The sequence below is a fragment of the Nerophis ophidion genome, linkage group LG02 (assembly GCF_033978795.1).
Source record: "Nerophis ophidion isolate RoL-2023_Sa linkage group LG02, RoL_Noph_v1.0, whole genome shotgun sequence".
NCBI lineage: Eukaryota > Metazoa > Chordata > Actinopteri > Syngnathiformes > Syngnathidae > Nerophis > Nerophis ophidion.
The window spans coordinates 24,132,208-24,148,487 of record NC_084612.1 but is presented as its reverse complement, the minus strand read 5'-3'; the positions used below and the strand labels follow the sequence as shown (position 1 = coordinate 24,148,487).

Below are 16,280 nucleotides of genomic sequence, written 5' to 3'. Positions count from 1 at the left end.
GAATGGTAGTGTGTCCATATGTGTCCTGTGATTGACTGGCCTCTTGCCCAAAGTCCGCTGCAATAGGCTCCAGGTCACCCATGACCCTAAACAGGATAAGTGGTTAACAATGTAAGAAGTGATCCTTCACACACTCAAATGTCCTTTGGTTACATTGCCATAGTCTTTTTGGCCTGGGAAAATGTACTCATACTCACCTGGGTGGCCAATAATTAGCACTTTATAAACAGACTGTACCTTGAGGGATCAAAATATAATGTAATATACATATTCTGGAGTACTACAGATAAACTGTATATATAAACAGTATAAACACATATATATTCTGACAGTGTGCAGTACAGTTTAACATGTCAACAGGGGAAGCAGGACGAGGTCATGGACACTGAGAGTTTGATTCGACACGTGGAAAGAGACGTACAGGCTACGTCGCTGCCACTGCCAGTCACACTGCCAGACTGGATGGAGGACACGAATGAGACCACGGGGAATCAATTTCAGCAGCCTGACTGGCAGGTAAAAACTAGACATACATTTTACACCCTCATCAGATCAGGAAAAAAGCAAAAAAACTGAAATCAATTTCCATTTGTGACCTTTCGCCTCTCCTCAGGTGGCTCTGTGGGCGTTAGCATACTCACTTATCATTCTGGTGTCTGTCACTGGGAACGTCACGGTCATCTGGATCATTCTGGCCCACCGGCGAATGAGGACTGTGACCAACTACTTTATCGTCAACCTGGCTTTCTCTGATGTTTCCATGGCAACATTCAACACCCTGTTCAACTTTGTCTATGCGCTGCACAACGACTGGTACTTTGGCCTGGGCTATTGTCGATTCCAGAACTTCTTCCCCATCACCGCCATGTTTTCCTCCATTTACTCCATGGCTGCCATTGCAGTGGACAGGTAAGGAAGCCCCTTCAAAAAGACGGCCCTATACATGAAACTTGAGCCAAAACGGATACTTACTATAAGGTAAGAGATACTGTGACCAAAGTTAGAGGGCACTCACCTGTGCCCTCTAACAAGATAAGTGGTAGAGAATAAATGGTCTATATTATCACCTAAATTAATGCAGCTAATAAGCTACACATCGAGTCCATTCTCAAGTCAATGTCCTCATTGATTTAAAAGCAAGGAAGTCTCCATCCAGCTTAATTGGCTTTGGTATTGTGTACTCTGTGGCAGATGCCACAATGACTGTGGAGAACAAAATGGAAGCTGCTCTAAGCCACCATCTGTCATGAGCCGTTCCACCAGGTCAGGTTTTGTTTTAGTTGGATGTGTCATGTGTGTACAGGGAAAGACGATGGCACAGACAGTAGGGACGTCATTTTAACTCTATTTATTATGTATAAATATATTTACAAAAGCATGGAATGTGAAACTAATCCAAATGAGCCATGTGTGCAACTATGTGTGGAGATTTACTGAAGAGTGTTACCCGGAAGTTTTGGTGGGGAGGTCTGTGGGACAGGCATGAAGTCGGGGGCGATAGCGAGGCGTCATAGTCCGTGTCCAGGCGGGAGGTCGAGATCCAAGATGCAGCCAGAGAACCAGAGGGAACACGGGGAGACGAGACACACATTTCGTGACGTGGGAACAAAACTACGCTGCTGGGAGGCGACAATTAAACGTCATCAAAGAGCATGTTTTTCTAACATTAGGTTTGAGTTCCTCAACGTCAGGACATAACTCAACAAGTCCTCAATGTTGTTTTAATTTCATGTGCCAGCTGGGAATTGTGTGCGTGAGGTTATGAGAGAGATTGTTTACTGCTTGGTTCAGTTTTGTACCTTTCTCTGTTATTCTTTGAGGGAGTCAGGGTCTTGTAGAAATAGAACAAATCTGTTTGGTAATTGGATGTCTGTGCCTTTCATTGGTTTGATCTTACTTCCCGTTGTAGCTCCTGTCCATGGCTATTTTCTCCTTTGTACTGAAACACTGAGAAGTTTTGTCATCATGGGTGTTGGATTCTGCCTGTTGTCCGTTTTCTCGTGTCTTAGACTTTGCTGCAAGCAAATTCCAGAGAGGATTACAGGCTGATTTACTGCCGTTCATACAAGCTTCATCCTTCTTCTTTGTGGAACTAATTGGCTGTTGTGACGGACTCCTGCCGTCATCGAGCGGGTACCATGGACCATCAAGGAAGAACATTGCTTTGCAGGTTTGACTCTTGTTTATTTTTCAATAACACAAGCTTTGTCTTTGGGTCGGATCGCTTTTCAGCTGCGCCTCTCCTGCTCGCTCCTCGCTCGATTTCAGTCGGCTGTGTCTTCGTCGCTGTCTTCGGCTCGCTCTCGGTCGTTTTTGCTCGTCAGATTCTGCTGCTGGTTCTCCTACTCCTTCTGCCATGATCCCTCCTCCTTCTCCCCCTTTTATACAGCCAGAGGAGAAATGTCAACTGTGTGCCGGTGCGCGATCTACGCACCTGAATTTGATTGCGGCGGCGGCGCTCCCGGCAGGCCCCGCCTATCCGCTCATCCGCATTGTCCGCCTCCTTGCAGCCATCTTGGGCAGGGCTGCAGTGTGCATTGCCCCCGCCGTCGGCCCGTCAGCTGCGCCTCCCCACATACCTCCATCGCCAGACGCAAGCCGGAACTCCAACCGGCTAAGCCAACTCCCCCCTCCCTTTTTTGAAGGGGCGGGAAGTGAAGACTGTCATCTGTCTTCTCTTCATTTTCTTCCTTCCTTTCATCTCTGTCCTCTGTTGGTGAAGTAGCATCCTCGCCCTCTGCTGGCGTTGGTTGGTCCTCTTCAGCCGCAACCCTTTCTTTGTCTTTTCCGTCATCATCATCATCTTCTTCAACTTCTTCTTAAACATAAACTTCTTCTTCAACATAAACTTCTTCTTCTTCTTCGTCTTCTTCTTCAACATAAACTTCTTCTTCTTCAACATAAACTTCTTCTTCTTTTTCTTCAACATAAACTTCTTCTTCTTTTTCTTCAACATAAACTTCTTCTTCAACATAAACTTATTTTTCTTTCACCAAGGTGAGCTCGTCCTCCCTCTCTTTAGCCGACAGCTTGCCCTGCTGGTCTGCAGACGCCACTGCAGCCTCACCAGCCCCGCCTTCCAGGTGTGACATTTCAGCCAAGATTTCACTGGTGTCCTCTTTGACTTCTTCCTGGGAGGGACACTCGCTAGTTAATGATTTTTTGCAAAAAAATCATGTTTAACAGTTTGAACATCAAATACCGTATTTCCCTGAATTGCTGCCGGGGCGCTAATTAATTTAAAACCTCTTCTCACTCCTGCGCTTACCAAAGGCATGCGGTAAGAGTAAGCATGCGCAAATTATTTGAAAACCTCTTCTCATTCCGGCACTTACCGAAGGTATGCAGTAAAAATTTAAGTGTGATGTAACCTTTGACCTTAAATCCTACAGAATAGCTCTTAATCTTCTTCCCTTTATGCGATTTCAAATTACCGGTATTGAAATCAGCCTCCTCCATTTTGAAAATGATGACAGGGGAAGTGTCACTCGTGACGTCACAAGTTTGACCAGGCGGTAATACTAAGCATGCGCTAATTATTTTGGGAAGCGAGTTTGACCCGGCAGTAATTGAAGGCAGGCGCATACTATATACCCTGCGGCAATTCAAGGAAATACGGAATGTTGTCTTTGTAGCATATTCAACTGAATATGGGTTGAAAATTATTTGCAAATCAATGTATTCCATTTATATTTACATCAAACACAATTTCCCAACTCATATGAAAACGGGGTTTGTAGGAGAAAATAGGAGAATTGTGGTTTAAAATCAAATATTTAAGAAATAAATGGTTATAGAAGAGGTTCTAAAGGTGGTGTGGTGTAAAGGTATACAGTAGTACTGTGTCTAATATTTTAACTGATTAAGAGTTACATTCTGATCATTAATAGTCTTTAAAAATATCAGACCTCTGTGTGTGTGCAGCTGTGAATGACTAAATCAAGGATTCCCTCCTGAATTAGATACATGGCCATCATCCATCCTTTGAAGCCCCGCCTCTCCTCCGCCTCCACCAAGGTTGTGATCACACTCATATGGATCGTGGCAATCTTACTGGCGTTCCCACAGTGCTACTACAGCGTGACCAGGTTTTACTACCCCAGAACTGTTTGTATGGTCGACTGGCCGGACGACTATGGAGGAACTCATCAACTCAGGTGAAGGACGATAATAACGCATGGGGCTCTGGTGCTCAAGAGTACCACATTTGCATTTGAATAACTACATTAACAGTCACACAGCAGAATTTTCCTAAAGGTGAACTGTTAACAATAAGACGTGTGTGCTCTCACAAAACCAAGGAAAGTAGATGGCAATGAATGAAATTAAAAAATAAAGTTGCAGTTGAAGTAGTGATTATAAATCCAAGTTGCTTTTCTCTCCTATACTTGCATCCTGTCCTCCTTTACCCACTTAAAAGGTCCATATATCTGTCAAGGCTGTAGCCAACTATCTATGAGCCAACTATCTATGACTCAATCAGTTTTTGTCATTTCTAGACTGATATTTGCCACAACCACAACTTGACTTATTTCATGTCACCTTTGCAAGATGAACTTGAAGCACAGTGGACCTCAGGGGTCAAAACATTTAATAACTGGAGACACACTATAGTATACAGTATGTTTCCCAATCAGCCACTAGTAAACAAACCAGATCTACTAAACGTTTGGAGACAGAAGACTTGGGTTTTTATTATTATTGGCGTTTGTTTTTCATATAAGAGATACTACATATTTAATAAAATGTATTCTATTATGAAACATTTATTTTTGCAATATCCAATGTATCCATTGTAGATCATATTGCAAGACTGCTTCTAAAATGCCCGGAAAAATTGGTACATGTCATAATTGTCTTCTGCATGTTTCAAATCGTAGCCCAATGTCCCGGGTAGGAGCATGGCAATATGAATGTGGAGGGAAATGAGTGTCTCTATGGTGAAAACTGTGTCGTACACACAAAATCCTCATTGTAATAGCCACTTTTGTATTTGTTATTGATTTTACACGCAGTCTTAATAGATCACCTGCAACATGCCCACTAATAGTGTACAAAGTTTTATAGTTTGCACGTTTGCAATGTGTTGAAACGTACCATTTTTGAAACATCTCAAGGGAAAGTATGTCGTGCCAAAATAGGAATTTCTATTGTAGGTCTTCTTGTTGACTGTCCAGAGACTTTATCATTTACATTGTGTTACATATGTCATAATTAAAAAATATATATTGCATGTTTTTCACCAACCGAGTAGCATTATATGTACAGTACTTGCACATATACATTCTTTAAACTGCATGGAAATCAGTTGTATTTATTGTTTTGCTTTATGTAATTCAACACATTACTGTTTTATACCTGAGAAAATGCATATGAATTAATGCTTCTTCTTGCATGTATTTATCTATCTATCATGTAGCTACCAGTTTGCCGTGATATTGCTGATCTACCTGTTCCCCCTGCTGGTAATGCTGGTCACCTACAGTTTGGTAGGCAGGACCCTGTGGGGAGGCCACATCCCAGGGGAGGCCTCGGACCACTACCACAGCCAGATCACAGCAAAGAGAAAGGTCAACATTTTTCATCTGACACAAGTCGTGTTGTTTGTGTCTGCTGAGTTGACATAATACGGTGCCTTTTGCTGTGTGTTGGCTCCTAGGTAGTAAAGATGATGGTTGTTGTGGTGGTGACCTTTGCTTTGTGCTGGTTGCCCTACCACACCTACTTCATACTGGGATCGTTCAATAGAGACATTTACAAGCAACATTACATTCAACAGGTTAGCATTCTTTTATCCTGCCCGTCCGTTGCTTGTGGTGATTTCACACACACATTTCTGACTTGGGGCAGCACGGTGGAGGAGGGGTTAGTGCATCTGCCTCACAATACGAAGGTCTTGAGCAGTGTTGGGTTCAATCCCGGACTCGGGATGTTTCTGTGTGGAGTTTGCATGTTTTCCCTGTGACTGCGTGGGTTCACTCCGGGTATTCCGGCTTCCTCCCACTTCCAAAGACATGCACCTGGGGATAAGTTGATTGGCAACACTAAATGGGCCCTAGTGTGTGAATGTTGTCTGTCTATCTGTGTTGTCCCTGCAAAGAGGTGGCGATTTGTCCAGGGTGTACACTGCCTGCTGAGATAGGCGCCAGCGACCCCCCACGACCCTAAAAGGGACAAGCGGTAGAAAATGGATATATGGATGGATTTCTGACTTGTGATGCATTTGTTGCATCGAACATCTCGATCATATAAGAAAAAGGAGCAGTTGACCACCACAGTATTAATAGATAGTACTTTATTGTTCCCTCAGGAAAAATATTGAAGTGTTTTAAATTTGAAATGTGGGTGTGAAAAATGTGTCCCTTACACTGAAAATGCAGTAAATGGAAACCACAATAGAGGGTTGAATGGGAAATAATCAAATAATTACATCTTAAAATATTTTTTAAATGTGTATGTAATTAATGTAAAAATAGTTTTAATGTATATATATATATATATATATACGTATATATATATATATATACATATATATACGTATATATATATATACATATATACAGTATTTATATACAAACCCCGTTTCCATATGAGTTGGGAAATTGTATTAGATGTAAATATAAACGGAATACAATGATTTGCAAATCCTTTTCAACCCATATACAATTGAATGTACTACAAAGACAACATATTTGATGTTCAAACTCATAAACTTTTTTTTTTTTGCAAATAATAATTAACTTGGGATTTCATGGCTGCAACACATGCAAAAGTAGTTGGGAAACGGCATGTTCACCACTGTGATACATCACCTTTTCTTTTAACAACACTCAATAAACATTTGGGAACTGAGGAAACTAATTGTTGAAGATTTGAAAGTGGAATTCTTTCCCATTCTTTTTTTATGTAGAGCTTCAGTCGTTCAACAGTCCGGGGTCTCCGCTGTCGTATTTTATGCTTCATAATGCGCACAGGAAAGTACCCGCATTCTTTTTTTACGAAGCCACTCTGTTGTAACACATGCTGAATGTGGAATGGCATTGTCTTGCTGAAATAAGCAGGGGCGTTCATGAAAAAGATGGCGCTTAAATGGCAGCATATGTTGTTCCGAAACCTGGATGTACCTTTCAGCATTAATGGTGCCTTCGCAGATGTGTAAGTTACCCATGCCTTGGGCAATAATGCACCCCCATACCATCACAGATGCTGGCTTTTGAACTTTGCGTCGAATAACAGTCTGGATGGTTCGCTTCCCCTTTGGTCCGGATGACTCGATGTCGAATATTTCCAAAAACAATTTGATATGTGGACTCGTCAGACCACAGAACACTTTTCCACTTTGCATCAGTCTATCTTAGATGATCTCAAGCCCAGAGAAGCCAGCAGCGTTTCTGGTTGTTGATAAATGGCTTTTGCTTTGCATAGTAGAGCTTTAAATTGCACTTACAGATGTAGCGAAGAACTGTATTTAGTGACAGTGGTTTTATAAAGTGTTCCTGAGCCCATGTGGTGATATCCTTTACAGATTGATGTCGGTTTTTGATACAGTGCCTTCTGAGGGATCGAAGGTCATGGTCATTCAATGCTGGTTTCCGGCCATGCCGCTTACGTGGAGAGATTTCTCCAGATTCTCTGAACCTTTTGATGATATTATGGACCGTAGATGTTGAAATCCCTACATTTCTTGCAACTACACTTTGAGAAACTTTGTTCTTAAACTGTTTGACTATTTGCTCACACAGTTGTGGACAAAGGAGTGTACCTCGCCCCATCCTTTCTGTGTGAAAGACTTAGCATTTATTGGGAAGCTCTTTTTATACCCAATCATGGCATCCACCTGTTCCTAAATAGCCTGCACACTTATGGGATGTTCCAAATAAGTGTTTGATGAGCATTCCTCAACTTTATCAGTATTTATTGCCACCTTTCCCACCTTCTTTTTCACGTGTTGCTGGCATCAAATTCTGAAGTAAATGATTATTTGCAAAAAAAAAATGTTTATCAGTTTGAACATCAAATATGTTGTCTTTGTAGCATATTCGACTGAATATGGGTTGAAAATGATTTGCAAATCATTGTATTCTGTTTATATTTACATCTAACACAATTTCCCAACTCTTATGGGAACGGGGTTTGTATATATATATATATATATATATATATATATATATATATATATATGGCAGCACGGTGGAAGAGGAGTTAGTGCGTCTGCCTCACAATACAAAGTTTGTGAGTAGTCCTGGGTTCAATCCCAGGCTCGGGATCTTTCTGTGTGGAGTTGGCATGTTCTCCCCGTGACTGCGTGGGTTCCCTCCGGGTACTCCGGCTTCCTCCCACCTCCAAAGACATGCACCTGGGGATAGGTTGATTGGCAACACTAAATTGGCCCTAGTGTGTGAATGTGAGTGTAAGTGTTGTCTGTCTATCTGTGTTGGGCCTGCGATGAGGTGGCGACTTGTCCAGTGCGTTCCCCGCCTTCCGCCCGATTGTAGCTGAGATAGGCACCAGCGCCCACCGCGACCCCAAAGGGAATAAGCGGTAGAAAATGGATGGATGGATATACAAACCCTGTTTCCATATGAGTTGGGAAATTGTGTTAGATGTAAATATAAACGGAATACAATGATTTGGGGCTTCACGGTGGGAGAGGGGTTAGTGCGTCTGCCTCACAATACGAAGTTCCTGCAGTCCTGGGTTCGAATCCAGGCTCGGGATCTTTCTGTGTGGAGTTTGCATGTTCTCCCCGTGAATGCGTGGGTTCCCTCCGGGTACTCCGGCTTCCTCCCACTTCCAAAGACATGCACCTGGGGATAAGTTGATTGGCAACACTAAATTGGCCCTAGTGTGTGAATGTGAGTGTGAATGTTGTCTGTCTATCTGTGTTGGCCCTGCGATGAGGGGGCGACTTGTCCAGGGTGTACCCTGCCTTCCGCCCGATTGTAGCTGAGATAGGCGCCAGCGCCCCCCGCGACCCCGAAAGGGAATAAGCGGTAGAAAATGGATGGATGGATGGACAATGATTTGGAAATCATTTTCAACCCATATTCAGTTGAATATGCTACAAAGACAACATATTTGATGTTCAAACTGATAATCTTTTTTTTTTTGCAAATAATCATTAACTTTAGAATTTGATGCCAGCAACACATGACAAAGAAGTTGGGGAAGCTGGCAATAAATACTGATAAATTTGAGGAATGCTCATCAAACACTTATTTGGAACATCCCACAGGTGTGCAGGCTAATTGGGAACAGGTGGGCGCCATGATTGGGTATAAAAGCAGCTTTCCCAAAAATGGTCAGTCTTTCCCAGGAAAGGATGGGGTGAGGCACACCCCTTTGTCCAAAACTGCATAAGAACAACATTTCCCAAAGTGCAATTGCAAGAAATTTAGGGATTTCAACATCTACGGTCCATAATATCATCAAAAGCTTCAGAGAATCTGGAGAAATCACTCCACGTAAGCGGCATGGCCGGAAACCAACATTGAATGACCGTGACCTTCGATCCCTCAGACTGCACTGTATCAAAAACCGACATCAATCTTTAAAGGATATCACCACATGGGCTCAGGAACACTTCAGAAAACTACTGTCACTAAATACAGTTCGTCGCTACATCTGTAAGTGCAAGTTAAAGCTCTACTATGAAAATTGAAAGCCATTTATCAACAACATCCAGAAACGCCGCCGGCTTCTCTGGGCCTGAGATCATCTAAGATGGACTGATGCAAAGTGGAAAAGTGTTCTGTGGTCTGACGAGTCCACATTTCAAATTGTTTTTGGAAATATTTCGACATTTTGTCATCCGGACCAAAGGGGAAGTGAACCATCCAGACTGTTATCCACACAAAGTTCAAAAGCCAGCATATGTGATGGTATGGGGGTGCATTAGTGCCCAAGGCATGGGTAACTTACACATCTGTGAAGGCACCATTAATGCTGAAAGGTACATACAGGTTTTAGAAGAACATATGCTGCCATCCAAGCGCCGTCTTTTTCATGGACGCCCCTGCTTATTTCAGCTAGACAATGCCAAGCCCCATTCAGTATGGCTTTCGTAAAAAAAGAGTGTGGGTACTTTCCTGGCCTGCCTGCAGTCCAGACCTGACTCCCACCGATAATGTGTGGAGCATTATGAAGCGTAAAATACGACAGCGGAGACCCCGAACTATATTTACATCTGACACAATATACACCCTGGACAAGTCGCCACCTCATCACAGGGCCAACACAGATAGACAGACAACATTCACACTCACACACGCTAAGGCCAATTTTGGTGTTGCCAATCAACCTATCCCCAGGTGCATGTCTTTGGAAGTGGGAGGAAGCCGGAGTACCCGGAGGGAACCCACGCATTCACGGGGACAACAAGCAAACTCCACACAGAAAGATCCCGAGCCTGGGATTGAACCCAGGACTGCAGGACCTTCGTATTGTGAGGCAGACACACTAACCCCTCTTCCACCGTGAAGCCCTACATATATATATATATATATATATAAATATATATATATATATATATATATACTGTATATGTTATTCTTATTCAATAGAGTATATATATATATATATATATATATATACATGTATATATATATATATATATATATATTTATATATATATATATATATATATATATATATATATACATATATATACATGTATATATATATATATATATATATACTGTATATGTTATTCTTATTCAATAGTGGCCACTTGTTGCTCAGAAGAATTTAGTATGGAGTAGATATATTATATAATAGTCCTGGGTTCAAATCCAGGCTCGGGATCTTTCTGTGTGGAGTTTGCATGTTCTCCCCGTGAATGCGTGGGTTCCCTCCGGGTACTCCGGCTTCCTCCCACCTCCAAAGACATGCACCTGGGGATAGGTTGATTGGCAACACTAAATTGGCCCTAGTGTGTGAATGTGAGTGTGAATGTTGTCTGTCTATCTGTGTTGGCCCTGCGATGAGGTGGCGACTTGTCCAGGGTGTACCCCGCCTTCCGCCCGATTGTAGCTGAGATAGGCGCCAGCGCCCCCCGCGACCCCGAAAGGGAATAAGCGGTAGAAAATGGATGGATGGATGGATATTGGAAATACTATAGATGTGAAAAACAGCGACATCTAGTGGACTTCATGGGGCACTACACTTATATTTCTTGGCTTCAAGAGTGCAATGTAAAACAATATTTTCTATGTAAAATATTTTTACAGCATAAACGTGTCCGTTGATTATTCTTAAAGACATAAAAATGTATTATTTATGTATTTAATATTTTTTCCTATCTTTGACAGGTTTACCTGGCCATTTTTTGGTTGGCAATGAGCTCGACTATGTACAACCCTATTATTTACTGCTGTCTGAACCAAAGGTAAAAAGGTCACGTTTGCGTCAAGATTAAAATGCACCTTGCTAAGTTGTTGTGTGTTGCAGGTTCCGTGCTGGTTTCCGTCACGCCTTCTCTTGGTGTCCCTTCATCAAGGTGTCAGAGGAGGACAAGATGGAGCTGCAGCACACACATACCTTCAGAGTGACCATGACACGAGGTCAAGGCAACAGCAGCGCGCACACGTCCATACACGCGAACAACACTTGTGACGCAAGCAAAGGCTGTGGCCAAGGTTCATGCACATTGTAAAGGATGACATCATATGGACATTCCGAGTGTTAACTTACATTATTATTTATATCTCATGTGTCAAAGTCAAGGCCCGGGGGCCAGATCTGCCACGTAACGTTACTCAATGTGATCTGCCAGGCCTTTCAATGTGGTCTGTTACGTAATTTATTGTGGCCCACCACCTTATATTCAATGCTATCTGTTACATCATTTAATGTTGTTTGCAAAGTCACAAGGCCTGCAAATTTAATGTAGTCCGCCACATCATTTAATGTAGTCCGCCACACTATTTACATTGCATCCGTAAAGTATTCACAGCGCTTCACTTTTTCCACATGTTGGTATGTTACAGCCTTATTGGCTTAGTGGCGCAGTGGAAGAGTGGCCGTGCGCAACCCGAGGGTCCCAGGTTCAATCCCCACCTAGTACCAACCTCGTCAAGTCCGTTGTGTTCTGAGCAAGACACTTCACCCTTGCTCCTGATGGGTGCTGGTTAGCGCCTTGCATGGCAGCTCCCTCCATCAATGTGTGAATGGGTGAACGTGGAAGTAGTGTCAAAGCGCTTTGAGTACCTTGAAGGTAGAAAAGCGCTATACAAGTACAACCCATTTATTTATTTATGTATTCCAAAATGGAATAATTAATTGTGGGCGTTAAAATTCTGCACAGAATATCACATAATGACAATGACAAAAGTTTTATATTTACATTTCTGCAAATGTGGTAAAAATGTCATAACTAAAAAGTCACAGAGCTTTTGCTCAATGCTTTCTTGATGCGCCTTTAGAAACAATTACAGCCTGAAGTATTTTTGAATACAATGCCACAAGCTTGGCACACCTATCTTTGGACGGTTTTGCCCATTCCTTTTCGTAGCAACTCTCAAGCTCCATCAGGTTGGATAGGAAGCGTTGGTTTACATCCAGGATGTCTCTGTACATTGCTGCATTCATCTTAGTTTTGTCAGGGAGACGACCAAGAACCCGATTGTCACTCTGTCAGAGCTACAGCATTCCTCTAAAGCAGGGTTTTTCAACCTTTTCTGACCCGAGGCACATTTTTTTCCATTGAAAAAATTCCGAGGCACAACACCAGCAGAAAACATTACAAAAATGAAACTCAGTAGCCGACATTGAGAGTAAAAAGTTGTTCTTGCAATTGTTGGATATGAATTCAAACCATAACCAAGCATGCATCACTATAGCTCTTGTCTCAAAGTAAGTGTCACGACCTGTCACATCACACCGTGATTTATTTTGAGTTTTTTGCTGTTTTCCTGTGTGTTCTCCTCTTGCGCTCCTATGTTGGTGGCTTTTCCTATTTTGTTGGTATTTTCCTGTAGCAGTTTCATGTCTTCCTTGAGCGCTATTCCCCGCACCTGTTTTGTTTTAGCAATCAAGACTATTTAAGTTGTGCGGAAGCTATCCTTCTTTGTGAGGACATTGTAGACTGTCATGTCATGTAAGGGATGTACTTTGTGGACGCCGTCTGCTCCACACGCTGTAAGTCTCTGCTGTCATCCAGCCTTCGGTTTTTGTATACTTTGCAGCCTGTTCAGTTTTAGTTACATTTTGCATAGCCATCCCTAAACTTCAATGCCTTTTCTTAGCAGCACTCGCCTTTTGTTTATTTTTGGTTTAAGTGTTGGATACCTTTTTACCTACACGCTGCCTCCCGCATATTGTGATCACGACAAACCATGTTCCCGAAAATCTACAAAGGAATTAGCTACCTGCTGCCACCTACTGATATGGAAGAGTATAACACGGTTACTCTGCCGAGTTCTGGACAGCACAGACACTCAACAAAAGCACAATTGCGAATTAGAATTACCGGTTTGCAAAACAAAGTTTTAACCCAAATAGGTGAAATTACATAATCTCCCATGGCACACCAGGCTGTATCTCATGGCACAGTGGTTGAAAAACACTGCTCTAGAGAGAGAACCTTCACTGTAGGGATGGTATTGGCCTGGTCATAAGTGGTGCCTGGTTCCCTCCAAACATGTCACCTGGCATTTACGTCAAAGACTTCAATCTTTGTCTTCTCAGGCCAGAAAATCTTTGTTTCTCATGGTCTGAGAGTCTTTCACTTTTCAACTAAGAAATGGCTTCCGTCTGGCCAATCTACCATACAGGCCTGATTGGTGGATTGCTGCAGAGATGGTTGTCCTTCTGGAAGGACAATCTATCCAACCTGATGGAGCTTGAGAGGTGCTGCAAAGAGGAATGGGCAAAACTGCCTAAAGATAGGTGTGCCAAGCTTGTGGCATCGTATTCAAAAAGACTTGGGGCTGTAATGGCTGCCAAAGGTGCGTCAACAAAGTACATGTGAATTTTCAGTTTTTTTATTTTCAATAACATTGAGGAAAAAAAAACACATTGTCATTATATGGTATTGTCTGCAGAATTTTGAGGAGAAAAATTAAAGTATTCCATTTTTGAATAAGGCTGCAACATAAAATGTGTAAAAAATTATGGACTGTAAATATGGCCCGTCACATCCTTTAATTTGGCCCCGAGTGCAGCCATAATTGTGATGTGGCCCTCAATAAAACAAGCATGACACCCCTGCTTTATATTAAAATTGAAGGCATGATTGGGCAACTTAGTGTTGCAATGATTGTGTTCTAAAAAATAAGGTGGTTTGAATGGATTACATGTGCTGCTAATGTGAAGTAAGGTGAGACCCACCTGCATCTTGTGCAATGTTCGCCTGTCGTTTAGTGAAGTGTTTCTGAAAATGTGAGGCTTTCTTGATGGCCTCAATTGTTGAGTCTCTAAAGCATGGGCTCTAGAGCCAGATCTGGCTCTTTTGATGACTGCATCTGGCTCTTAGATAAATCTTAGCTGACATTGCTTAACACGGTAAGTAATTAATCATTCCGCTGGTAAGCAGTGTTAAAGATAACGTTCAAATTATAAAATATTCTCATGCATTTTAATCCAACCATCCATTTTCTATCGCACCTGTTCAATATTTCGCATTAATGGTAAGAAGTATTATATTTATTATTGGTTAACTTTAGAATAACAATGTTATTAAAAAGAATAATAGACGTATTATACTCTAAAAAATGCACACATTTAGTTGTATTCCGTGTTAAAAAAAAATATTAAAAGGCTCTCACGGAAATACATTTTGAAATATTTGGCTTTCATGGCTCTCTCAGTCAAAAAGATTCCCGACCTCTGCTCTCAGGCAAATACTTAAATACAACCTCTCAAACTCCTAAAAATGTAACTGTTTCTGTGACTTGCCTCTTTAGCGTATACAGAACAGTGCCACAAAAAATGCAGTAAATTGCAGTAAATGCATCGAAAATTACAGACTAGGAGATGGAGTGAAGTGAAGTTGTTGTTTTTTTTTTTTTAAACAGACTGAGTTTTGGACCACATTACACTTGGAATTTTAGTCAATTGTTGTGTTTTTCCTTTGCTAAACCCTTCAATGCTTTTGTAACGTGCCTGTTCCTGCCTATACAGTATGTCCTGAATTAGAGTCCCCTTATTGGAAGGCGAGAGCATGAGATAAAAAGCCAAAAACCTTAAACTGTGAGCTCAGTGTCCAGAGTAAACTCAGCATGATGGAGTGTGGTAAGGTTTAAACCGATAGTACCACTGCATTTGTGTTATCTTTTAACTTTTTATCTATTGCTCAGTTCAGTTTCTGAAGAGAAAAAAAAGAAGACAGACAAATTAATAAATGTACCGTAGATAGCTGCAAAATACATTTTGGAAGGAAGTCATGCATAGGATAAAAATAAAAGCTTTGGGTGTATTTAAAATTAGGCAAAAGTAAAACAAAATCCCACATGCATGTGGAAAGTGTCAAGCATGGTCCGTCTTGTCTTGGTGGAACACATTAAAATTCCATTATGGATATTCAATATTAGCCAAGAAGGATTATAACAGAGCATGGGAAAATGTGTAACAATGGGGGTGTCAATTTATGCAGAGCTCCCAAGATAAAATGTGAAAATAAATCCTTCATTACATTTAATATTGTACAAAGACATGCTGGAATATATTGCATACCCTGTAAGACCCCCGCCCCCATCTTGTGTCCAATAGATTTTCTCTCTAATCCTAATATATGGTCATTTCAGTCACACATGCACTATGGTTTGTATAGTAAAAAATAAGTACTGTATGTGGTACACTTGTAAATATTCATTGTTTCGATCCTGAATACTATTTATGAATACATACGTATAGTGACATTGTGAATGATCTGTGTACCTGTTGTATGCACAAAACCCTTGAGGCCTAAATAATAAAAAAACAATGCTAATACATTTTGTGTGTTTTTCACAGATAATTGTACATAATACAAACGAATATTTATTGTGACATGACTTTATTTTGTTAATGACAGTGTTGGACAGATTCCAGTGACTTAAGGAAGAAGTGATTATTGATGGGGAAACAAATCTGCCAAACATTGGGGAGCTTATTGGTGCTAATTTCTCCTGTCCACATTTCTGTCAAAGAATCCCGTCAGACACGATCATCTTTAAAAATGTGTAATCCTGCACTCCGAGTACAGCAGGCATAGGTTCCAGCACCCCCCGAGACTCACAGAGGGAAAAGCGGTAGAAAATGAATGAATGGGTGCATAAACCTGTACTGCACATATTTCTACC

The 16,280-nt window shown here is 41.5% G+C and overlaps 1 protein-coding gene across 1 annotated transcript in view; it reads left to right on the top strand.

Annotated features, from left to right (window-relative positions):
- The window catches only part of tacr2 (tachykinin receptor 2), a 34,975-nt gene extending 18,971 nt beyond the window's left edge, over positions 1-16,004 (top strand). Inside the window, exons 2-8 of the mRNA XM_061879952.1 lie at positions 361-516; positions 614-909; positions 3,963-4,157; positions 5,420-5,570; positions 5,660-5,779; positions 11,310-11,386; positions 11,449-16,004. Coding sequence (XP_061735936.1) covers positions 361-516; positions 614-909; positions 3,963-4,157; positions 5,420-5,570; positions 5,660-5,779; positions 11,310-11,386; positions 11,449-11,653 — 1,200 coding nt within the window. The 3' untranslated portion in view covers positions 11,654-16,004. The remainder of the gene's footprint in view (positions 1-360; positions 517-613; positions 910-3,962; positions 4,158-5,419; positions 5,571-5,659; positions 5,780-11,309; positions 11,387-11,448) is intronic.
- Positions 16,005-16,280: the final 276 nt, after the last annotated feature.